The 25,827-nt window shown below is 38.2% G+C and overlaps 1 protein-coding gene across 5 annotated transcripts in view; it reads left to right on the forward strand.

Moving 5' to 3' along the window:
• Window positions 1–25,827, forward strand: part of plxna3 (plexin A3) — a 314,725-nt gene that overhangs the window by 144,406 nt on the left and 144,492 nt on the right. For all 5 annotated transcript variants that reach the window (XM_039773770.1, XM_039773774.1, XM_039773773.1 and 2 more), the window contains exons 4-8: window positions 6,968–7,108; window positions 7,506–7,606; window positions 13,598–13,721; window positions 14,908–15,064; window positions 18,110–18,209. In XM_039773770.1, the coding sequence (XP_039629704.1) occupies window positions 6,968–7,108; window positions 7,506–7,606; window positions 13,598–13,721; window positions 14,908–15,064; window positions 18,110–18,209 (623 nt within the window). The remainder of the gene's footprint in view (window positions 1–6,967; window positions 7,109–7,505; window positions 7,607–13,597; window positions 13,722–14,907; window positions 15,065–18,109; window positions 18,210–25,827) is intronic.

The raw sequence follows: 25,827 nt of genomic DNA on the forward strand, positions 1-25,827 counted from the left end.
CCCAATCTTTGCCTTTCTTAGTGTCTTAGAGACCCAGTCCATAATGACCGTCAGACAATCATTATCTGCCCTTTTTGTAGGGTCGCCACTAACATTCATAGGGGAATTCCACCTTGGTGAATCACCACCGACAGTCTATGCAGAGCAATGCCAATTGCTTCAACAACCCTCAGCAACCCATTGTGACACACTTCAAAAAACGTACATGACACTTTGCTATTTAATACAATGGTGAGTTATGACCCTGTGTGACCCAAAAGGTGGCAACCTGCAGTTTAAGAAACTAGAGAATTTGAAGATGGGCAGGATGCTCTGGACAGGCCTGTTTTAAACATTTAGACAATATTCTAGACTGAAGTATTACTTGTTTTTTAGGTAAAGAGACACCAGGTGATGAAATAAAAAATGCTACAGCAAAAAAAAAAAAAAAATCTTGAAATAAAAACAAGTGATAAACCTTTAGTGATGAGTGAACCCTGCTAAATTTGCTTTGCCTCAAGTTTGGCGAAATCAGAGAAATGTCTGGGAACTTTGCAAAACTCAACACATTTTTGAGTGGATTATAATGGTGTAATTGCCTTTTAAGTGTTCCAGACAGCTAGGAGAACATCTGCCAACTTTGGTGGACCAATTATTACAGCCAAAATGTGACCTGAGATGTGAGACAGCAGTGTGCCACTGTGCCTTACTGAGATAAAACTAATAGAGTTAAATATCAGAACAGTAAAATTTCTTGCAGACAGGAAGCATACATTCACAAATGCTTGCCTCCCACATATTTGATAGCAGATACTCCTATCTCTTCAACTAATAACTACAGTTTGTTTTTCTTTCCCTGACACTTTTGCTCAATTACTGCCTGCTGCTACCACATGCACAGCACACGCGTGGATTCTTAACTCCTTCCTGTCTGCATCAGTTGCACAGCACTCTGGGTAATACTATTTAAGGGATATGCTCACTATAACATATAAGTGATATACAAGTCCAAACAAAAAGATGCTACCTTTCAAACACAAACAAACGTGACACACTGCCAGTTCCATTCTTCCTGCATTTATTGTGTTTAAAAGTATTCTCAAGTTTTCCACAAAATTTCAGCCCACTGTTAGGATTAGCATTATATACTGGGGAATTGCCCCATCTGCATGAGCTACTATATCTCTGCAATGTCACACTGGCCTCACAAAGTAGTCCTGGGGGAAAATAAAAAGTTCTAATCCAACCACATGGTGAATTTCCAGGAAAATAAAAGGAGAACGCGGTCACTGGCGAGCACAGCATATGTGCCTTGAAAAACACTTTGGCAACTTTCGCTGATCAACACTATGAGCCATATTGTGGAAAGAAGTATTAACAGCTGAACTGGAGTTGTATATAACTGCATCCTTCATGTGTAATTTTCTTAAATTGATGATCTTCTAAGTTAATCTTTTAAGGTCATCATTGCCTCATGTACAGGGAGCAGTGACATGCTTACATGTATGTGCAAATCAATATGTAGTACTTTGCTACTCTCCAGTGCCATAATTAGTGAGAACCTTACCTTGAAACTTTTGTCTGTGTCTCTTACTCTTAACACATTTAATGACCACCTTTAGAAGATAAGTCTTAAAGATAGCCAACATCTTAAGATTATGTACATTGGTGCAGTCATCCTTGCTATGCAGATAGTAAAGTTCATTTTATTTTTGATAGATAGATAGATAGATAGATAGATAGATAGATAGATAGATAGATAGATAGATAGATAGATAGATAGATAGATAGGTACTTTATTAATCCCCAAGGGGAAATTCACATACTCCAGCAGCAGCATACTGATAAAAACAATATTAATTAAAGAGCAATAAAAGCACAGTGGAAGTTAAAAAATGCAAGGTGGAGAGTGCGAGGCAGGTATGACAGTCTGTAATCTTGCGTAGTGTTAACATTTACCCCCTGGGTGGAACTGAAGAGAAACATAGTGTGGGGGAGGAACAATCTCCTCAGTCTGTCAGTGGAGCAGGACAGTGGCAGAAGTCTGTTGCTGAAGCTGCTCCTCTGTCTGGAGATGACACTGTTCAGTGGATGCAGTAGATTCTCCATGATTGAAAGGAGCCTGCTCAGCACCCGTCTCTCTGCCACAGATGTCAAACTGTCCAGCTCTGTGCCTACAATAGAGCCTGCCTTCCTCACCAGTTTGTCCAGCCATGAGATGTCCCTCTTCTTTTTGCTGCCTCCCCAGCACACCACCGCGTAGAAGAGGGTACTCACCACAACAGTCTGATAGAACATCTGCAGCATCTTATTGCAGATGTTGAAGGACTCCAGCCTTCTAAGGAAGTATAGTCGGCTCTTCCTCTCTTGCGCAGAGCATCAGTATTGGCAGTCCAGTCCAATTTATCATCCAGCTGCACTCCCAGGTATTTATAGGTCTGTACCCTCTGCACACAGTCTCCTCTGATGATCACGGGGTCCAGGAGGGTCCTGGACCTCCTTAAATCCACCACCAGCTCCTTGGTTTTGCTGGTGTTCAGGTGTAAGTGGTTTGAGTCGCACCATTTAACAAAGTCCTTCTTTAGGTTCCTATACTCCTCCTCCTGCCCACTCCTGATACAGCCCATGATAGCAGTGACGCCAGTGAACTTTTGCACGTGGCAGGACTCTGAGTTGTATTGATCCCTCGTATGAATATGATCAAGACCATTTCCTGAGTTTTCTAGTCACCTGCTTCCTCTTTGTGATTTTTCATAGTTACTAAAATGTGTACTAAATCTTCTTGATCTCTTTATCTTTACCTCATACTGCTGAAGCATCAGGCAGAACATATGTGTATGAATGTAATAGTCTAAGGCCTACTATATTCTCTGCACTCTTCCTTCCTGGTTTTACACATCCTAGTCATTTGAAGACTTTGCTTTATTTTTCCAATTTTCTTGACTCCCTGCCTGTCTCAAGCTTATGTCAGATGATCAGGTTGATTGCCCATCTGCATGTCACATAGGGCGCCTAGCCCCCTGTCAAGTTGATGCCACATGGTCAACATTAATTAGCTTCTGCAAGCAATGAGGAGAATGATAATTACTAAGCTAATAGGATTTTCTGACTTCTATGCTGAGCGTGTGATTTGGAAACTGGAGTTTGTGTTTTTTTTTTATTTCTTTTTTCTCAATTTCTAATATCTCATTTGCAGATTTCTGTCATTATTTTAAGTCCCAGATTCCTCAAATACAATCTTGCTTAGTATTACCCAGGTTATTTTATATCTGTTAGTTTTTGTAAAACCGCCACAAGTATCAATAAAGAAAATTGTTAAAGTAAATTCAGAGTGCATTTTTGATGATAGCCACATTTTAGGTTTTGGTGACATTTGCTACAGTTCTATCTAGTTATAGCATAACATTTTCAGACCTGCTTCTTTTTATTTAGGGTTGTTTGGGCAAGTTTCTCCAAGCAGTGTTGGGTGTAAAACAGCAAACAGCCCTGCAGACAACACTAGGCCACACACACACATTCAAATTTGTCTGGTTTAGAATTACCAGTCCACCTAATATGCATATCTTTGGGTTTGTGGCTAGAAATCCCATGCACATATGGGAAAGAATATGCAAACTCCACATATGAACCCTGTGACACAGCTTTGTTAAACATTGTAATACTATCCTATTCACCTAGATATCCATTATCTATTTCATTTACCCAGCCAATGATTATATAGGCAGCCAAGAAACAACCCTAGGCAGGGCATCAGTCCATTGCAAAGCATGCCTCCATACACACACACTTAATGATTGGTCAATGATCTAACACATGCCTTGGGAATTTGGGGAAAAATAGGATTATGGGGAGAGAAATCCATGAAGACATAAACAGGCATCACAAGAGTAGAAAAAATGTGCACATCACTAAGTATAAAGGAACAGCCGATTCCATCATTTTCAAAGTAAAATTTAAACATTAAACGAGGATCTTATATAGTGCACGGCCTTGCACTGTAGTAACTTAAGACTTGCTTCTGGTTTCAAACTAAAGCTGAAATGATCCCCTCTTTCTCCTCTTGCTACTGTTTCTTCCATGTAGGACATTTTATTTTTGTTTGTAAAGAGACTCCATGTCTAAATAGCCAATGTATTCCAGGAGTTTGGTATGCCTTCCAAGCCCAAAGCCACAGATGCTCTTAAAAACTGGCTGATTCCTTTTCTTAGTAATGACTAAATGGAGGAATTCACAATGGACACAGACATTCAATCCGTGTCTGCTGTTGAAAACATGTCCCCTATGACATGCACTTCAGTGGGCAAGACATCTGAGCAAAGCAGAGCATTTGCTCTACAAGGCAACAATAGTCCTGCATAACCAGGTATTGAATTCTCAACTAGGCTGTCAACATCTGGATATGCAAAACTACTTGATTGGTAAAGCTTTGACTGTAGCCTGACCAGTGAAGCAGTAAAAGCACTCTAGTTCTTTAATCCTATTGAACAAAAAAGCCTGCATACCTAAAAATAAAATAATGTTTTGAACGTATATCCAATTTTTTTCTGCTTATTCTAATACAGGGACAGAAGATGCTTGAGTCTATCCTGGCATCAACAGATGAAAGGCAGAACCCAACCCCACATGGGGCGCTAGTCCTATAGCAGACACTTACCACCTCAGTCAATTATACAGACCTACTGAGTTTAACTGTCCAACCTGACATACCTCAATTTATTTATCTATTTAATTTTCAGACCCGCTTAACCAAAGATTAATAATGTAATGTATACCTCAGAAGTTGGAAAACAGAGCTGGGAATGACATTACACCCAAGCTGACATTGTTCAAGTAAAACCTTTGGAAAACAAATACAGATGCCTTCAGGAAAATCTTTATTGTGTTTGCTCTTTCGGAATACAGACAACAACTGCACTATGAATTATGCTGTATTTTGCACATCCAAACACAGTAGCAACATGTCTACAGATAGAAGTTGGACAGTACTGTGTGTATGACTGATTTAAGAAGACACAAATAGACAGAAGTGCTAATAAACACTATAATGCTACAGTTCTCACTTCTGTTGATATACGGTACAGCCATCTTGGATTTTGTGGTCAGGGTTGTTGAGGCTCTTCCAGCTTTCTGAGTCGGAAATCTGCAATTGCTTCTGTTGAAACTTTTTACTGGGTACTCAGAAATTCCAACTTCCCATTGAACATAACGCAAGGGTCACGGGGTCAGCTCCTATCCCAATAGGTTTTGTGGGAAAACTGGAACCAACCTTCAGTACATGACAATCATTTAATATTTATTTAATGGTGTACCTTTCACTGGCAGAAGTAAAATTACTTTAAAAAGTAAAAGTGCATTGGGTGAACAAACTGTCCATGTTATTCATGTCCCTTGCATTTGTTACAGACTGCATAGTTAATATTTAGTAAAACTGAGCATCAAAAAGGCAGTATGGTGGTGCAGTGGTGGCGCTGCTACCTCACAACAAGGAGACTGGGATTCAAGTCCTTTCTAGAGCTTGTAGGCTGTCCTTGTCGCTGTGTGGGTTTCCTCCACGTGCTTCAGTTTCCTCCCAAGGTCTGAAGACCTTCAGATTAGGTGATATAGTGATGCTAAACTGGCCCATGTTCTGTGTGTAATTCTTTTTTTTCCCTGTGATGTGTTGATGCCCAGCCCAGGGATTTTTCCTGCCTTATTCCTGATGTTGGCTAGTTTGGGCTCCAACTTCCCTGTTACACTGTTTCTGGATAAACTAGTTTAAAAAATGGATGGATGGACCATAAAAAAGGGAATTAAACACATGTGAGCTTAGTCTTTTAATCATAGAAAAAGCATATATTACAATATGTCAGTGAATATCTCACCCATCATCCTCTGTATGAACATTTAAACAGGCTATGCTTTACTAGGCAGACTTCCACAAACGTGAGGGAGAATTCCCTGAGAGCTGCAATGTGATTCAAGAAACAAAGATGCCTTCCGAGGGTCTTTGGTATCGGTTACTTTTTATTTCTCATCTGTGTTTGCTGTTAGGTACTGATAATGATTTGTGAGTTTACTCTGCACTCCAGGTCATGTAAAAATATGAAGGGTATTATACAAATTAAGAATCATAGACATAGTTCAAAGAAGGAGAGGGAATCACTTAACTGTTGATGGTAAATGAAAACACTGAAAAAGAACTATAATAAGCAGAGAGCTGGGAGTCTGACGTGCAAGATGCACAATGAGTCCACTATATTCCTGCACATGTTCAAGAACAAGGCATGCTGGACATCTTTATAAATATGTGGGCAGTATTAATTACATGAGTCTATGTGGACATGAGAGGTGAAAGACCATCATATATACTGTTATGTCACCTCAGGAGCCGTCCACATCTGACCGTCAACAGCTATTTAACAGTCTCCGGTTCTCTCTTCCTGTGAGCTAACTGCTGACAATGAAAAGGAAAAGGCTACAATAAAGTATTCAGATCTTTGTTCTTTTCTTCCTGGAATAATTTTGCATTACTGTATAGGCTGGGCTTAATGTGGTAAGAACTGACAGCTAGTAAACTTTTCTTGAATAACTAGAAGGAGCAGGTCACTGTTTGCTGTCAGTTTTAACATTATTTTTTAATACTCTCTTCCTGATTTTGGCCTAAGCAATTGGCGTTCTTGTACTGGTGTTCCATCAGGAGAGCTGCTCAGCCATCCACCCCCATATCTGCAGATGTGACAAATCAAAATGTCATAAAACTCAAATGGATTCTCTATTAAAATGGAAAGCATTCAGAACAAGCAGTTCTTTTGTAAACACCGAACAGTAAATGACAAGTCTTTAACTGTGTTTAGTGACTCTCATAGTGGCATCTCTTGGACTCCCACACGGGTTACTGTAGAGATCTAACTGGATTTATACCCTACGAGGTGTGGGGATTTATTTATTCTCTGAATCCTTTTAATTACACTCTATCTACAATTGTAAGTTAATTCAATTAATTTTACAGATTCGAGTGGATGGTGTACCAGCTGCTTCCCAGAATGCACTTCTGTATGAGACTGTACCAGTAGTGGAAGGAGGAGCTATACTGCGAGATATGGCCTTCAGTCCTGACTTTCGTTATATCTACCTGCTCAGTGAAAGACAGGTAAGGAATATTTATACACTCAAACTATCACAGCCAGACCCCTACCTGTTCAACCCTACAGGAATCTGCCATGTGTGAATTCCAAGCACACATCTCCTGCCAGCACAGCTGCTTCAACCCTGATACTCACCCTGACTTTAATTCTTTGAATACCAGGCAAGTACATCTTGTTGGTGTTCATCCCAGTTCTTCTAGTCCAGCCTGACTATGTGAACACTTGTTCTTAGCATCTGAACTTCTATGTTTCTCCATTTCTAGTCCTTTCTTGCAGACTTCTTTTCCCACTCCTATTGTCTGTAACCCTGTGTACCACCCCAAATTTTAAGTCTTTCATTTCTAGACCAGATTTAATGGCTAAGATGCAAATAATATATTCCTTCCTTTTGTTTCTTTGTAGGTGAGCCGGGTACCTGTTGAGAGCTGTGGACAGTATCCAACGTGTCAGACTTGCCTGGGTTCTGGAGACCCACATTGCGGATGGTGTGTTCTGCACAACAAGTGAGTGTGTGCTTTGATCCTGTTTTTGTCATGTACAGTTTTCGACTTGTGTAGCTTAGCTTTACTCTGCTCCTTAAGAGTACTACAGAAGCTGCTTGGTCTTTGATTTAGGTGTTGAAGGTGAGTAAAACTGTAAATCCATCTATCCAACCAAATTCGAATTCTGTTTTCAAACATAGTGCCTGTCTGTAGATAGATACAAAATGGCACTGTAAGACAGATACATAGATAGATAGAACTTTATTTGTCCCTAGGGGAAATTTGACCAGCTAAAATGTGAAAATCTGATTTCATACAAAAGAAGCTCGTTAGGACCTTGTCTTCCATGGACTGTGAGTAGTAGAAGATCACGTTTCACATTTTTTTACTTGCTTAGCTGCTTATGTACATCTACCTGCTGTAAGTCCTAGAGGTGTCAACATGGGATTGCTCCAGGTACTCTCATATCCCCAAAGCCTTCTGTGTTAGGTTAATTACTGACATTACATTTTCTCTGTGTCAGTGAGTATGCCCTTTGATTAACTGGTGCAGTATCCATGGTGGTTCCTAAACTTCACCCAGTGTAGACTTATCTATAGGCTAGCTACAACTATAAACTTAGATTATGTGGGCTCAGAAAATATCACCTTAAAAGTAATAATTAAAGAAGACACTGTACAATATTTAACAAACTGAGTTTTGTTTTTTATTGCTGTATGATGGAGTTTGGATTCATTTGTGTCCCAAGAGTTAAACTGTGCCTCCTTGATTGATATTTTTTAAGGCCATATATTTTTTTCTGTCAGTAAAGGAAAGGTAGGCTCACCCCTGAATACACCAGTCACTCTGTCCACCTGGTAGGTCACAGCTGGGCAGCCTTGCACTTCCTGCTGCCCTGTGTGCAGCTGGCCTCTGAGGAAGCTCTTGGAAACAGCTGGAGGCTGAAGGCTGGAGTAGAAGTTTGGCGCATAGCCGCAGCACATCTGTGAACTGAATCTGCAGGAGACAAACTGTAAATCTGCTTGAGAAAATGTGAACTTGCATCCAGGCCAGCTCTCAACCTGTTGTCATGTGTGTAAGCTGTTTTCTTTCAAAGATTTGCACTCTCTTTGCCAAGTTTCCATCGTCCACCCAGGCTGCTTAGTAATGATGCCCGCCCATCTACCTTCCTAGTTCTGCATCGCTCATGGAAGAGGCAGCTCATAAAATTTCTCTCATTCCTGAGTCTGCCTCTCATTCCATATGCTCATTTTACTTTTTTAATTTCTCCTTAAATTCTGTGAAAACATACCCGGGAAGACAGGAGGTCTGTGAACAACACTTCTACTGGTGCCTGTTTCTGCAGTAATGGCCCCATCCTGTCCCTGGAGTTCTCGCACCTAGTCACAAGAGGATTTTGGGATGCATTCAGTGCTTACTCTGGAAAATGGCCCAAGCTTTCACTGTTGCACAGTATCTTTCAGTTCATAATTACTTGATGAAATTTTGGTGAACGGCCATAATGCATAAGATTACTTTTTTTTTATTTCTTTGAGTAAAATTCATTTCTGTGAGCAGAGAGTATCTGTCAACCGAGCTGTCTACTTTAGTTCATTCCTTAGAGTGAAGCCATTATTTCTGTCCTGAGTGCAGATTTGAGTGTCAGGGTAATGTCTGATATTCCCTGTCATTCCATACTTGCTATGGAACTAATAAAAATAAAGAGACAGATTCGAAACAATTCTGAAAACTGGAAACCAGGCAATAAAGTAAGTAGCAGGATTGATATGGAGTATGAGAACCAAAATCTGGGTAGGTGCTGAGCAGGAGTGGCCAGAAAGGGCTAGTGAATATTATGGGGTGGCACACTTAAAGGTTACAGTATAGCAAATCACAAGGTATAACAGTTATTATTATAATAGTATGATTACACAATAGCAATATTATGGTAAAGAGAGCCAAAATCAGCTCATTCATTGGCCTAATAAATACCAATTTGTCAAATTCCAATTTGAAGCAATTATCTGCAGTATCCTATTGCTGATGAATATTGTACTTAATAATTATTATCTGATACTGATAGAGGTATGTATTCTCTATATAATAAAGAGTCAGTTATGAATTGCAAAATGTTAATTGTCTGCTATAATAAAAAGGCTTAACAAAGCAGATTTAATTTACAATTTATTCCACAGCAAACTAATCACAATAAAAAACATCTTAAAAATTTACACACAGGAGTAACTGCTGTATACTAATATGCAACAATACTTTAGTATATACATATTTAGGTTGTCTGTACATCTCCAATGTCAGTCAAAAAGTAATTGAAAAATTCCACTTGATCAGTGTCAAAACAAAATCTACATATATACAGTGTATATATGTACAGATTAATTTTAAAACGAACATAATCATTATATTACGGTTGTTTAAGTCAAAGGGATCCATAGGCAGACATGTGTTTTCACTCTGTCAGAATGCCTTGCTGCTTACTTCTCAGTGACAGCAAACCCTTCCATGCAAAAGCAGAAGTTTACTAACAAATAGCCATATTTTTATATATACATTGTGGGAGGTAAGTGACAAAGGTAGAACGAGTCCCAAATAAAGTTGGGATGCCAAACAGGTCAACCCCGTTTAATCAGAACAGAAAGTAAAACAACCGGCACTTGATGGTGCTCAAAAATAAAGTAGCACCTCACCTCACAATCGCCCTGTAGCAACGTTTAAGCAAAGAGTCACCAGGCTGTGGAGGAGCTCCAATCTGTTGGGCACTATGATCCAAAATGCAACACCATCTTCTTTGGATGTTTCCTTTTATTTGTCTGGATCGGAAGTAGTGTGGCTTCTCGGAATACATTGTCCTTTGACTTCTTGGTGTTGTTAGGGAGAAAGGAGACATGACTGTTAGTGACAGTTCCCCCTTCTGTTCCAGAGCTGTACCACCTACCTTGGATGAGCAAGAAAGGCGACCCTCTGATGAACAAATGTGACAACATATTTATGTTCTCTGTACATCTTCTTTTCAGCCAAGTAGTCAGCTGTTCACATACTCTCACTCACTCCCACACACACACACACACACACACACACACACACACTTTGCTGCAGGAAGCATATAATTTATGTAATGCAGCACTAACAGTTACATTAACTGCCTAGCTAAAGTTAGCTAAATTAGTGTTACATTACTTACTATATCTCATCTGTAGCCGCAGTCAGTGTCGTAAGTAGCCATCATTCAAAACAAAATCACTTCAGCACAACCAGCCTCACAGAATAATCATCCACCATTTTTAGAATTAGCACTTACAGCTAGGGTTGCCAGGTCTTTTAAAAATTTCCCATCACAATTAGACACCAGCCCAATGAATGACAGATTCTTTCTTTGGACCATAATATACAATATTGAATCAAAGAATGGTGGTGAGATGATTCCTCTTTGAGTTTTGAATGCAATGATGTATTTATACTCCATTCAAGAGCTTCCCCTTTGGTCTTTCTATATGTACATAGCAACAAAGAACTGACGGGTGGGTTGGTCTCTTGATGTTTCAGGTACACTGGTAGACCATTTGTGAAATGTAGACCATGAGGTGCCGGAACAGATTTGACAATGCATTTGAAAAACCGTCTAAGAAAGAAACGTATCATACCAAATTGGTTTTGAAACTTGCCCAGTTTTGTCTAAACCTGCATATCTGACAACCATGCTCACAGCACTGTGAAATGAGAAGTGGGGTGAGAGCACAAGGGCAAAGGAAATGAGCATTCTTGAAATGGAACTGGTAATACCGTGGCCAGTGCCTCGAAACTTTCACCTCAGTCAGTTTATCAGACTTTTAAAGAGTGCAAACTGTAGTGGCCAATATTTTTTGCATGGTAGCCACCCTTTGGAGGAGCCATTGTTATTGAGGTCTGGGTGTTAACATTTGCATCTGCAAAGTTCTGCTGCTGACAATTGTGAAACTTGGGTGTCTAGGCCTCTGAGTCTTGGGTGTTTGGTTTCTAGATGAAGTCCTTTTTGGACATTTAGAATCCTCCTCTGGATAACTTCAGCATTTCTCTTCCTTTATGGTGTTGCAGCCCACTTTTTCCCATGTAAGTATCTTCGCGACCCAGCAAGATGGGGAGGGCGGGGTCCCTTGGTGACTTGAGTGCTAACATTAGAGCAGTGGTCAGATCAGTGACCCACGTTGTGACCCACCTAAGGCCACATTGTGACCCTCCATGTCTCACTGCCATTTATAAGCAATGGCAACTTGCCACCCACAGGTGGTAGACCATGACCCACTGGTTGAGAAACACTGATTTAGACAGAGGCTTACAAAGGTGAAATGTAAACAGGATTCAGGCATCTCTAGGAACTCTGGTGAAGAGGTCAGTGTATAACCCTAAGCACTAAGTCTTCTGTATGAATCTTTGTGTTTATTGTCTTTTGAGTAGGCTTCTATGTGAGTCAGAGAAGGGTGAACACAACATGCACAGTAAGTTTTTCAATGTCTGAGATTTACATATTCTCCCCATTTATTTTTTTCTTTCTTTTTTTGGTACACATACACTTACTCCCACAGTCCAAAGACGTTCATGTTATGTTCATGAGACTTGAAATACAGTAGATGGTAATATGAGTGGGTGTCTCCTATGATGAATCTTGCATCCCATCCATGCTTAGCACATGTCCAAGGCAGCACGAGGTACATTTCCCAGCACCCATATGATGAAAAGTGGGTTTAGAAAATGGGCAGATGGTATATAGGAGCTTACTTTTTCATGTATGAGACTGTCTGCTTGTGGCAGCTTATTCTTGTCTCCCAAGGACTGATCAAACAGTATGCACCAGCAGGCCTGCAAGAGGGTTACTGAGCAAATATAGCTCCCTCCATGTAGACCTGTCTTGACCTGTTTACGTCTCCTGTGTTGTGGATTCATTGTAAAATTCCCCCTAGTCCACAGTATTAGCCGATCGAGCTAAGCAAGAAGCACCCAGGGATTTATGTGTTTCCATGGCAACTGAAACTGACTTCTCTGATTGGCAGAGCAGTCAAAATCGCCTTTGTTCTTTGTTCTTTTGTTGTTGTCGAAGTTTCAAATTTGATTATATTTCCTTGTTTCCACATTGTCTCTGGTTTAGCTGAGAAAGTAAAAATCTTTTTATGACAGGAGACGCACCGAGGGCGTGAATGCAGCAGCCGCTCTTCAGATCCTGCACACTGACATGTACTCAAATGTAACTAGATTCTTATAGTCATTTCAAAGATCCTAATGTGTGCAGTTAAATGCTCTGTCCTGTTTTTACTATCTCCTTCCCTTTACCCTGGCTGGTTCCTGACACTTCTCCTGCCTATCTCGGTCTCTTAAGTTTCTTTACTTTCTTCTCCCTCTCTCCATCTTTCCCTCCCCATAAATATAATTCACATCCCTCCTCTCACCCTGTTGTTTCTCTCTCTGTTTCACACTATTCTGGTTTCTGCATTCTCTTTTCATCTTCTATCACCTCTCCCTACTTTTCTGCCCATTAGAGGCGATTTGAGGACCTCAGAGGACAGACTCAGTGTAATAGAATAATTTAATTTGGGGAGGTAGGGGGTGCAGGTGTTTTTCTTTGTGAGTGTGCTGCTTGTTAATCTTCCACCACAGATTAAATGAGGAAATTGTCCGCTTTCAACGTTCCAAACGATGCCGAAATGAAAACAGCTGGGTGTTTATCTTGTCAAAGGGGAAAGACAGATGGTATGGATTGTTTCATTTATTTTTTTGACAGGGTGGTTAACATATTATTCTTGTCATGGCCTCCCCCATTGTGTTTTTATCTTTGTGTTACACACCTTATCTAGAAGTGGATGAGTCAGTTTGTGCTTACTAGTGATGGGGTACATTTGCCCTGTGTACATTTGGAACTTCAAGATGCTCATGTGTGTTTGGCAAAAATGAGGACAAACTTAAGTGTGGGAACGGAATGGCCTAGGAGGGTGGCTTCCTACAGCTATTAGAGATTGTGCTCACTTCTGCTGATGTTTTCTTTGTTAGATGCTCCCGACAGGATGAGTGTGAAAAGTGGCAAGAAGCTCGCCGATTCACCAGTGAGCTTAACCAGTGTGTGGAACTGACAGTGCAACCCAACAACATCTCTGTCACTGTCTCCTCTGTACAGGTAAGGCTGCTGATACTGTTAAGACAGTATTGGCTAAAGGAAAAAATAATTTTCTAATTAATAAAAAAATCTAAAAATATTACTATCCACCTTAATAAAAAGACAAGTGTCTGGGTGTGTGTCTGTGTATCTGTGTGGCTGACCGACTGCTGTGTCTCTGTTATATGCCATTTGGTTTGGAATTCATAAAAGCAGTGGTAATATTTGTGATGTACTGCCTGTTGGAAGGAAAAATGCAGTATGTTTTATTACTACATCCATCCATCCAACATGTATTACAAAATATATTCGAAAAGATGGTACACTGCAGACGCAATCACTGAATATGTCCAACAGAGAGTAACTACCGGACCAATAGAAATCAGCTTATCCACCTTAATGAAAGGACAAGTGTCAGTGTTTCTGTGTATCTGTGTGTCTGTCTGGTTACTAAGGTTAAGAAGAAAAAATGTAAAATAGGCAAAACATGTAGAAGGATCAAAAACAATAAATAAAAATGTTAATAAAAATGCCTAACAATGAGAAAATTGGTCCTATTGGCTTATTCTTTTGTCCTTTGTTATACACTTTTGGACCATGTGAATGAATTTTATAGCTGTAATGCTAATAACTGATATGTTTGTGTGATGAGCATTGGATGATTGAAAATAACAATGGATCAATGGGAAGAGGACAATAGGGTATGAACCACCACTGTGTTTTCCCAGCAAAACACTTGAACTATAAGACTGGTCAGTTCAATGAGTGATGCCAAGAGGAACAGAAAAAACAGGCAGCTCCAGCCATGAGGGAAAGGGATTGGGTGCACATTAATTATACCAGGTCAAATAAACAATTGACGTATCAAATGAATAACAGGAGATCTAAGTTGATTATTTAGGTTTCAACCCATCTTAGACGGGTAGGGCAAGTTGTATTTTATGTTCCATAATGGTCACTTTCTTTGTGCTATCTTGTTGATTATCATCAAAACTAGCAGATAAGCAGTTAACCTTTTAGGTTTGAAAATTTTTCTTAGACTTGTGCAGTAATTGTAGTGTTTCTCTCTTTGTGGTTGGCCATTTTTTTGGGCTTTTGTTATCACAACCATATAACTCAGTGAAAGTGAATGCATTTGTCTCTATTTCACACTGTTCTCCTCTACCTTCCCTGTGTTAATTGCTTTTTCTTCCTTTCATTCCCACAGCTAACTCTTAGAGTGAGGAATGTCCCCGACCTGTCCGCAGGGGTGACGTGCTCCTTTGATGACTTGACAGAGAGCGAAGGCGAGATCATCTCTCGAGGTCAAGTTCTCTGTGTGTCCCCATCATTGCGTGATATCCCCTCTCTGGCCCACAGTCTGGGTAATCATGTTTTTGCTTTATACCATTTAATATGTTGACATTTTGAGGATGGTTTGCTGTCCGGTGCTTGTGACATTGATTGATTGAGACAAGATAAAGCCAAGGGGCTGTCTCTACCTGTCCAGGCAGACAAAAAAAAGGAAAAGTGATAATGACAAAAGAAATGAATGTATACTGTATTTTTGATATAAAATGCTATCTGATTGTTCCAAAATTTCAGAATGGGGGGCACATATATTCTTTTACAATTTTCTTATTTTATATGTCCTTATATGTAAAATGTATCTGCATGTATTTTATGTGTGCGTGTGTGTGTGTGTGTGTGTACATATATATATATATATACAGTATACTCACACACATATATATGTACATTATATACTGTATATACATAGATATACATATAAAACATTTCAAGTAAACATAAATTTGTGTTTTCCAAACATGTATTGATACCTTGTGAGATGGTTAGAATATCATCAGTTTGTTTCTCAAGCCTCTCCTCAAGTCACCCCAGCTGTTATACATGTTTATGAAATTTCACAAAGTGCACACCCTGTAATGGACTAGTGCCGTATCCAGAGTTTGTTCCTGCCTTGCATCCCATGCTAGCTGGGATGGGCTCCATCACCCCTTGCAATCCTGTTCAGGACTAAGCAGGTTAGAACATGACATGACTAACTGCACACCTGATCTAAATTAATAAGGAAGTGAGTAGGTTTGCTAGTGAGGTGGGCAGTTTAAAAACAGATGAATGCTCTGGATGATAACCACAAATACTGGAATGCTTTGAGGAGAGGTTTCAAAAAGGCTATGCTAATGTAATTTGGTAAACATAAAATCAAAATGTTATTTCAACAAGGCTATAATATAGTTAGTTAGCGATAGCTCACCACAGGATGTGGCATTCAAGCTGCTATAAAGAAATTTAATACAACTGGGCAAGCTTCAAGAGAGAGAATGTAGTGAAAGACCCAAAAATTCAGTCTGCATCTGATGAACAGGGCTTAAAGGTCACTCTCTTAAGAGACAGAAGAAAATTCATTGAAGTGCTTGCTCAGCATCTGGCAGAGTCATCCGGCTCTAAAGAGCACACTTCAACCATTTAATGAAATCTTTAAAAAAAAAATTGACTTGTAGAGTGTTTTACAGCTAAAAAACAGTTTTTGTAGTAAGGCAACAAGAAAAAGAGCTCACACTATGTGGAAGACCATAAAGCATGAAGTGATAACCAGTTGGGGAAAGTCTTATGGAGTCAAGAGTCCTGATTTGAGGTTTTTGCTTCACAAAGACACCAGTATGCCAGACGAGTTGGTAAGAAGTACTTGGACACCTGTCTGTAATATTCTGTGAAGTATCATGAAGGCTGGGATCTAGTGAAAATTAATAAATGGGTGACTGCTGAGAATACAAATAAGTTTTGATTCACCATGCTGTCCCTTCTGGAAAAAGCCTAATGGGCAAAAAACAGTTCTTTCACCACCCAAGCCACGCTACAAACATAATTTAGACCTACAGTACTTTGAGTATAGGGCTACAGATGGAATGCCACTCCACAACATATTTGATGCTATGTAGACATTATACTTTAGACATAAAAAGAAGAAAAGTAAGTCAAAAGAAGAATCCTGCCTAATTCTACAAGAAGCTGTGAAGAATTTACTACAGGACTACTACAAAAAAAATGTTACAACAGTGTCCCAAAGTGAATTACTTCAGTTTTACATTCCAAGAGTGAGCACACAGTGAGTTGCTTTTTGTTAATTCTAATTTTATTAATGTTTAATTTGTGTTTATTCCAATTACATTGTGTTTCTGTGAGCAAATAAACACGTGTAAGCTTTAAAAATAGTTTTTTTTGGGTAGCCTAAGACTTTTGCATGTTTATGGGAGTATGCGTGTGCAGCTAATCTGTACATTCATCAATCCATTTGGTTTAGGAGTTTTATCCATCTTCTTGTCAATCAGCTATAAACAGCACATGAGTGATTCCCAGCTGAAATTCCCTCTCTATTGAGTGTATACTGTATGTTCTCCTCTTGTTCACATGAATATTTCCCCCCTGTTATACATCTGTTCCTTCCTAAGTTACCTAATATACATTTTCAGATATTTTGACTCATTTGGGACCAATGGGGGAGTGAAGCATGAAAGTACTCTAATTTCTGCACTGAACCCTGACTTCACCGTCACCTGACGTCTTCTAAAGGACATATGGAAAATATAAAAACTAAGAAATTAGAATGGGCAAACGCAATTTTTTTTTTTCCTAAGTGAAATTTCTGAATGTAAAAATGGATAATAATATCAAAGTGGGAACCAGTTAAACAAAATTCATCATAAACTAGCCACATCAGGTAGTCTGACATTTTACAGGTTTACCTCTTTACCTTTTGTAAATACAAGTGTGGCCGTGTGGAGTGTAATCCATAAAACTGCTGGTTCAATTGATATTATTGATTCACAGTGTGCTCTTGACCAGGTCACGTAACATGCCAGCGCTCAGCTTGTACAAAAAATGAAACAATTGGCTTATTTGTGTTTTTCAGATAAAATGTTCCACTAAATCAACAATGTTTATCAGTTGTCAGTTTGCTTTGGGGCTTCGTTGAGGTGAAGGAATTAATCAGGAGTAAAAGTCAAAAACAAACTAGCCTCCATTTGTGTACCAGTATAGACTTGTAAGTTTAAGTGAATCACCCACTCATGGTCATAGCTACAAAATGCAGCCCACCTATGGGGGTCACACGTTTAATCAATACGACATGTCAGCTTTGTCAGTAATAGAATACTATGACCATGACAAGAAGATACTGGAGTCATTTTTTACTCTTGAACAGACAACCTGTTTATACACACAACCCGCTATTCCTTCTGTTAAATTTTATCTCTCCTTGTGGGAAGTCCAATTTGCTGTTTATCAGCTTTGGTGTCTCATGTCCCATTCTTCTTTGCCAGTTTATCCTCAACTGCACATCTTAAGTCTTTCTCATTTATGTTCACACCATCCATACCATTTGCTAAAGTTTTACATTTTGCTTTCAGGAGACCAGAAGAGTGTGAAGCTCTCTCTGAAATCAAAGGAGACCGGACGCACATTTGTAAGCACAGATTTTGTCTTCTACAACTGCAGTGTACTGCAATCGTAAGTGTTTTTTTTTTTTTTTCAAATTTTCAAATTGTGTTGTTGTAAAGCAGTGTATGAGAATTTTGTATGCATTTTGATATGTGCTGTCTTTTAGGTTATTAACACACAACACAGTCTGCCCAAATCTGGAACTGCCATCTTTCTAAGCTAAGCTTGTAGTTTCAACAGAAAAAGCTTTATGTACATTGGTATGCAACTGAAAATCTTAAAGCATTAAAAAGAATGAACAAAAAGTATTTGAAACCCCTTACAACCCTCCTTTGTTTAATATAGGCTGTTGTCTTTTTAAATAAATTTTTGTTGTAGTGCTCACAGTGAATGTTTCTTTCCTTAACACTGTAGATCAAATTTACGGCATTATAAGGTAGAATCAGAGGGTCATTTGTTAACTAAAGCACTGGAAACATATTAACAATTTAACCAAAGTCCTGATTTTTTATGACACTGAATATATAGCTATCAGACAAATGTGTTAACCCGAGGGAAAAGTAGAAGGGGTGACCTTCAGTATAAAAACTGACAAAAAGTGTTTGAGAGGGCGAGGCAATATTGAATTTGACCTTTTTGGACCATAACCATTTAGAATAACTGTAACAGAATATTTTATTTTTTATTTGTATTAACCATCCTCTGAATGGATTAAAGGTGAAAAGCTTCCTGTTGGTTGTAACAAAATAAGTATGGGAAGTTGGTAAATCAGATTCATAACTTAATAATAATTGCAATACTACTACTACTAATAATAACTCTATATGCATATCAATTTTAAAGCTGGTGGCACAAAGCACTTCTCACGGAACATGGAAAACACAAAATAAAACAAATAAAGACTCCAGGAAAAGGAAATAACTAGAAATAAAATTAAATGAAAAAGCAGGTAAAATTATCAAAAATTATAAAATATAATCAAAATCAAAATTAATCGAAACAAGTAACAAGTCATCCGGCAACCAGATAAAAATTAAGAATCTTGTAAATTAAGAAGTGCCATGTGATAAGTCTCATTTAAAAACATTTTTAAAAATTGCTCCAGAATCAGCTGACCTAATGCTTGACCATAAGCTGTTCTAAAGTCTAGGGCCCATCATAGTAAATGATTTGTCACCTTTGGTCTTTAGTCTAGACTTTGTAACATCAAATAGTCCTTGGTCTGATCTGACTAACTTCAGGGTCTCACAGATTAATATGTTCAGCAATTCCATAACATAATCAGGAGCAAAACCCTATAAAGCAGTAATAGTAATTAATACAATTTTAAAATTAGTTCTGTGTTGAATTGGAAGCCAGTGAAATGATGCTAAGATTGGAGTGTTATAGTCATGATGTTTTTAACCTAGTAAGAGGTCTAGCTGCAGTACTTGAAGCTGAGAAAGAGTTCAGTGTAGCAAACATGGCATTGCAATAATCAAGACGAGATGTGATAAAAGCATGAATAATCCCTTCAGATGATAATAAAGCTCTAACCTTGGCGATATTTCGTAATTGGTAAAAACATAACTGTACCACTTTGTTCACATGAGATTCAAAATTCAAATTAGAGTCAATCTATACCCCTACGTTCCTAGACATTGACTTACCATTAGGTCCCAAACACCTAAGGGACTGTTTCAGATAAACTGTTTCCTGCTGTCAGCTTATTAAGATCTCAGTTTTGTAAGGTTTCAGTTGTAGAAAGTTATATGACATCCATTTTCTTACTATATTCAAACAGACCTGAGTAACAGATAAGCTTGACACATTACAAGGAACCAAATGACTTATAAAGTAACAAATCATCAGCCTAACAGTGAAAAATTATATTATGTTGCCAGATGACATAATCTAGTGGGAGCCTGTATAAAGAAAATAAAATCAGACCCAAAATGGAGCCTTGAGGTACCCCACATCCAAGCACAGAAGCTGAGGACATTGCATTTTCAACAGTAACTGCAAATACTTTATCAGATAAATATGAAGAAAACCAATCTAGTGCTGCACTTAATAGTCTGATCCATTGTTTTAATCTATTGATCATGATGACATGATCTATAGTGCTTGAAAGCTGCACTGAGATCTAAAAGCACCAATATAGAAACATTCCAATCATCCCCACTGATTAAGAGATCATTTGTAACCCCTGACAAAGGCCGTTTCAGTACTAAGTTTTTTTCCTAATGAGAAGGGTAGATTTAAGAGCTGAGAGGGGTTGCCTAGTTCCCAAAACAAGGATGGACAAAGCGGTGCTTATACTGGTGCTGTTGTCTTTTTAAGGAATACTCCACACAAAAATGATCTTTTTTTTTAATGGGTTACTTACCCCATGTTGTTTGTAGTGATGGCAGAGAGAAAAAAAATAATCTCAAGTTTTTGCTAATAAAGGTTACAACAAAGTTTCTGATAGAGCAGAAGTGACCAGGAAATAATGTGACAAAAGTCCTTTAGAAAAAAGAATCTCACCTTACTTGTTTCACATAATTCGCATGTCCATTTACTAGTCGTATGGTCAAAACGTGAAAAATATATGCAATTTTGCCTTAAAATATTATTAAATAGTCACTTCCAGAATTATCAGTGTGCACATAAAAAGGAAAGCTAAAACCTCATGGGAAGGACTTTTTGAATAGAAGACAGGACTAATGAAGGGAAGAGGCAGGTCTTCAATTCAAAAACTGATATAAATGAGGCTTTAGGGTGTTCTGTTTATGTGTACGCTGATAATTCTGGAACTATTTACCAATATTTTAGCAAAAAAACACGGGTTTTGCATGTTTTAAGCATAGACCTGGATAGCTGACATGTGGATTATGCAATGTAAGTTATATGAGAATTTTGTTTTCTTTTTCACGTGGACATTTTTTAACATTGTTTGGCTTTATCCAGCATTGATCACTATTGGGCCCCTTTCTGTCAGAAACTTTGTTATGTCCTTTTCTCCATGAACATAAGAAAATATATATATTTTTTGGCTACCACTTCACACTAAACGAGGTAAGTAACATATTAAATAAATACCATTTTTAGGGTATTCCTTTAATGTGTGCCAGGACTTTCCAATGAATAGCTATGAATAAAGTATTCAACACATCTACTATCTGCAGATGGTACACTGCAGTTCAGAGGTTACTTGGTTATTTTAATATGCAGACTCATGTCTAAAATTTATTTTAAAATTGGATTCCCTTACCTAGTGATTCATTTTAGACATGTTTTTTAAAATATTTGCTACCTAACCCCCATCTCCATATATTAACAGATCCCTACTTCAGTTAGCAAAGCTGATATCCCTATTCACTTTCAAATGTCTGTACAGAAAGTATTATTCTTAAAGGGTTTTGTATTTTGCCATGTCATGTCTCTGTCAATAATAAAATCAGGTCTTAGGCTTATACCTATAACAAGCTAAGTTGTGTTTTTCTTTATTTCAAGAAAATTAGCCATTCTCTTAAAGTTAGGTATTCTTCACTCTTTGAACTAATTGTTCATCCCAGTAACTGTGTTGTCAGAGCCGGTCAATCCATTAGGCGACATTCAGTAAGCGGCCACTCAGGTCATTGTCATCTGAGAAGCACCATTTATGAGAGTTAAGGGACGCGCACACTCCTGGCACCAAGGGGGGACCCAATCGTCGAACTGCGAAGATACTGAGTGGGTGCTGTTACCCACTTGGCACTATTTATGAAAATAAAAGTGTTCATGCTCTGTGCACCAAGGGGTCCACCCTCCTTAAAATCTACAGTATATACACAAAGGGGTGCTGTTTGTAATACTGAATGGGGACAACGAGAATGCCAATGGCTTCGACTAGCACTGTGAGTAGTTAATTGTGTGTTGTTTTTATTTTTTTTTTTTTGCATAGTTCTTAGTTCTTTACTGCTTCTCTAGAATTTGATTATATATAACATTAAAAGGTAGTCTAATTTTTCTCTTAGGTTTAGTGATATGTTTTTAAAACGTGTAATGTTATTGTACCTATATGCTATAAATACACATCATCAGTGATGACTTATAGCATCATAGCATATCATATCATATATATATATTAGTACAACCTCCATGATTATGTATGTTTCAAAGTCTGTATGATTTATCATTATACTTCTTTAAACTGGGATTAAATCACTTTTGGAGAATGTAGTATAACACTCAGCATCTAACCCTGCCATGGCACTAAGGCAGGCATTGTGTGGTTTAGGTTGTAACTTTTGCTACTGTGAAGAAGTTTTATTCAGCCTTTTTTCTGGATCACTAGGGGCAGTTTGCCTGCCCTTCCACTGTCTTTTATTAAACAGAGTAAAAAGACTTAGCTTTTCTGTTTCGAGTTCACAGTTACTGTCTTGAAAACTTACAATCTGAAGTTCTGTTGCGTCTCTAGTACAGAATCACTCTCTCCTGATGTACTTTGAAACACACATGTGGCCAGTCTAGTTGTAATCTCACTGAAATGAGCATTTTTGCCATTGTATGTAATCAAGCTGGCATGATGACAGGCTTCTAATGGGATTCAAAGAAATATTTAATTTGTCTTTTGGCAGTCTGGTGCATTTGGAGGTTGCCCTTTTAGATGTCTGGTGTTTCGTGCCAGTCTGATTTCTTCATAAGTCCTTTAACGAAAATACATGTGATTTTTGAAGAAAATTCAGAAGTGTGCTTTTACTTTTCTCACAGCCTGTTTGAATTTCATTTACAATTACTTTTCCTCCACTGATATTTATGCATATGCAAAATACGAGGATGCAAAAATATCATACAGAGAATATCTTAGTTAACTCTTTTCACTATACACAGTTATGAACAAAACCACAAATCCCATTTACCTTCCCTATAGGAACATCTAGTCATCCCAGGGTCCAGTGGGTGGAAAAATTTTGGTGCGATAAAGTCCCAAAATTCCCGTAATATATCCATCAACATGGGGGTATGGGGTACACAACCTGATATTTAGAGGGGCACAGCTTTTGGCAGTCTGGTGCATTTGGAGGTTTCCGCTTTAGATGTCTGGTGTTTTGTGCCAGTCTGATTTCCTCATAAGCCCTTTATGAAAATGCTTGTGATTTTTTTTAAGAAAATTCAGAAGTGTGCTTTTACTTTTCTCACAGCCTGTTTGAATTTCATTTACAATTATTTCTGCTCCACTGATATTCATGCATATGAAAAATACGAGGGTGCAAAAATATCATACAAAAAATATCTTAGTTAACCCTTGTCACTATACACAATTATGAACAAAGCCACAAATCCCATTTACCTTCCCTATAGGGACATCTAGTCATCCCAGGGTGCAGTAGGTGGGAAGGTTTTGGAGTGATGAAGTCCCAAAATTCCAGCAGTATATCCATCAAAATGGGGGTATAGGGGTACACAACCTGATATTTAGAAGAGCATAGCTTGGCTAAAGGATGACCCTGATGCTGACCATGCATCCAGTGCATATTCTAATTGTTCACATGACCTGTACTGATTTATTGTCATCATCAAAAGCCTTAAGACCCAGTAGTGAATCTTTTTTCATCTAGTCTGTCTGAACCTTAACTTTCCATGGAGCTCACTCCATTACGGCCATACTAGATTTTCCTCAATAATTCAGTCATCACATTCACAGCTATCAACAAAAGTTGACTTTTTTCTTTTTCAAATGTTACGTGGGAGAGAAAAATTATGGAACACTCTCCACATGCCATAGACCCCAAAATAATAAAGTGTGTTTTACACTTAAATGGAACACAAGGGTGGAATAGCCACAGAATATCAAAGAAACCATAAATTGAAAGCAAACACTGGAAACTCCATTATTGTGGTTTTTGTCTTCACTATCAAGTTTAGTTGTCTCCCTGCTTTTTCTTTCCTCAGTGTCACCTCCCATCATTCCTCTCTGGTTTGTCCATTTCCCTTTCTAGCTCAGCTGTCTTTACAGTCCTGGAGAAAGTGACCTTCAAAGCCCAAGTGGGATTCAGTTCTGAGGTCATTTCTAAAGTCACTTTTGGCTTACATATATCCAAAGTGAGCCCCTAGTAATCTGGTTTGAAGGATCACCCTTTATATCAGGTAACTGTGTTTCATTTTTTCCACAAGAGAACATTAAACTACTCTCTGTTGTTTCTGAACAATTTCTAGTGGCTTTATGCTCCCCACTGAAAGCTTTCCTTGCCATTTTTCTAGCACCCATTGTAGGGCACCATTTACATTAATAAGACTTTGTGTACCATGGTATTTATTGGGAATGTAGAGGCATTTATTCACTACCAGTGGAGATACCTCTTACTTTAAATGGCAGCTGGCTCTGTCTTTTTGCTCATGGGGGTTAGGTGATATGCTAAAACATACACAGATATATGCATCTCAGAAAAAATATTAAAATCAAAAGCAAAGGCTAAGAAGATTTACGCCTTTTTATGATTTACAGTGTTGGGAGCAGAAGTAGCCTTATGTCCTTCATCATTTACTGGAAAGGACTTTTTGTCCATTGTTTACTGAAAAGGATTCTTTTTTTGTCTCCATCTCTAAGCATCGTTGATAAATATTTTTCAAACCTGTACATACTTGGATGTGAACTGATGTCTGATAACTTGGTGCATAATAATATCTTCTGAGTCAGTTATTTTTCAATAGCTGGATTTTTTGCTTTGCCTTCAGTTTCGTGTTTTTGACAGTGACTTTGAGAAATTTTAGTCAGGATGAATGAAGGTCATTCAGCCAGCTGACTTTGAGATGCGTAGAATCACAGTTTACGATTTATTTATTAATTTTATTTAAGTAGGATTACTGATTATATTTCCCCCCAGCATAGATGCTGGAACAGAGGAATAGCTGCTGCTTTATAGTTGTCTTAATAGAGAGCTCCTCAAAGATACAACTTAAGTGTAAATCTCCTCGTACTAGCAAGGGGGGGATCATCAAGAAGCACAAAATTCCTGTATAAAAACCTGCAATGAAAGCTTCTGCCTTCTACACTGAATTTGAGTTTAGTGTAAAATAGATTATTTGCTTATTTTGAGTACATTGCATTTTTAAAACTTATCATTGCTATTTATAAGATGTGCTATAATATACTGTCATGCTTTAAATGGTTTAAAGAAGAACAACATCAAAGTGTATCTACAAAAGTTAGAAAAAGATTTATGTTAAGTGCTCATTGGAGTTTGTGTTCACTTGTATTTTTCAATTAGAGGCAGGTTTTGAGTTATGGTGGTCTTGGCTTATGAGAATTCCTCAGATAAAAAAGGCACATAAAACCCAAAGTGTTTCTTTTGAACTGAATTTAAATTAATTTTCGTCTACCAATTTCCATTTTTTACTTACGAATGAAGCAAACTAGGTTTGAAGTGAATGGTATATAGAAGCTTTCACTAATTCTGAGACATCTGTGTTACATTACAGTACCTACTTTGCCACCATTTTTAATCATTTGCCAGTCACAGGTAAAGAGCTAGTGGGTGTTCAGCTGAGCAGGAGAACCCTTTACTTATAATTCCCAGTGTCCTAAGTATGCATTCAGTCATGTCATTTTTTTTAATTTGCACACAAAATTGGGTTCCGTATGTCTGTAGGAAAAGAACTCGTTTGTAACCTCAGACTAGTCTATATTCTGAATTTTAACCTTTTACTGTCAGACTTTTTAACTACTATTTCTTCACTGGTC

This window comes from Polypterus senegalus, chromosome 13 (assembly GCF_016835505.1).
Source record: "Polypterus senegalus isolate Bchr_013 chromosome 13, ASM1683550v1, whole genome shotgun sequence".
NCBI classification, from domain to species: Eukaryota; Metazoa; Chordata; class Cladistia; order Polypteriformes; family Polypteridae; genus Polypterus; species Polypterus senegalus.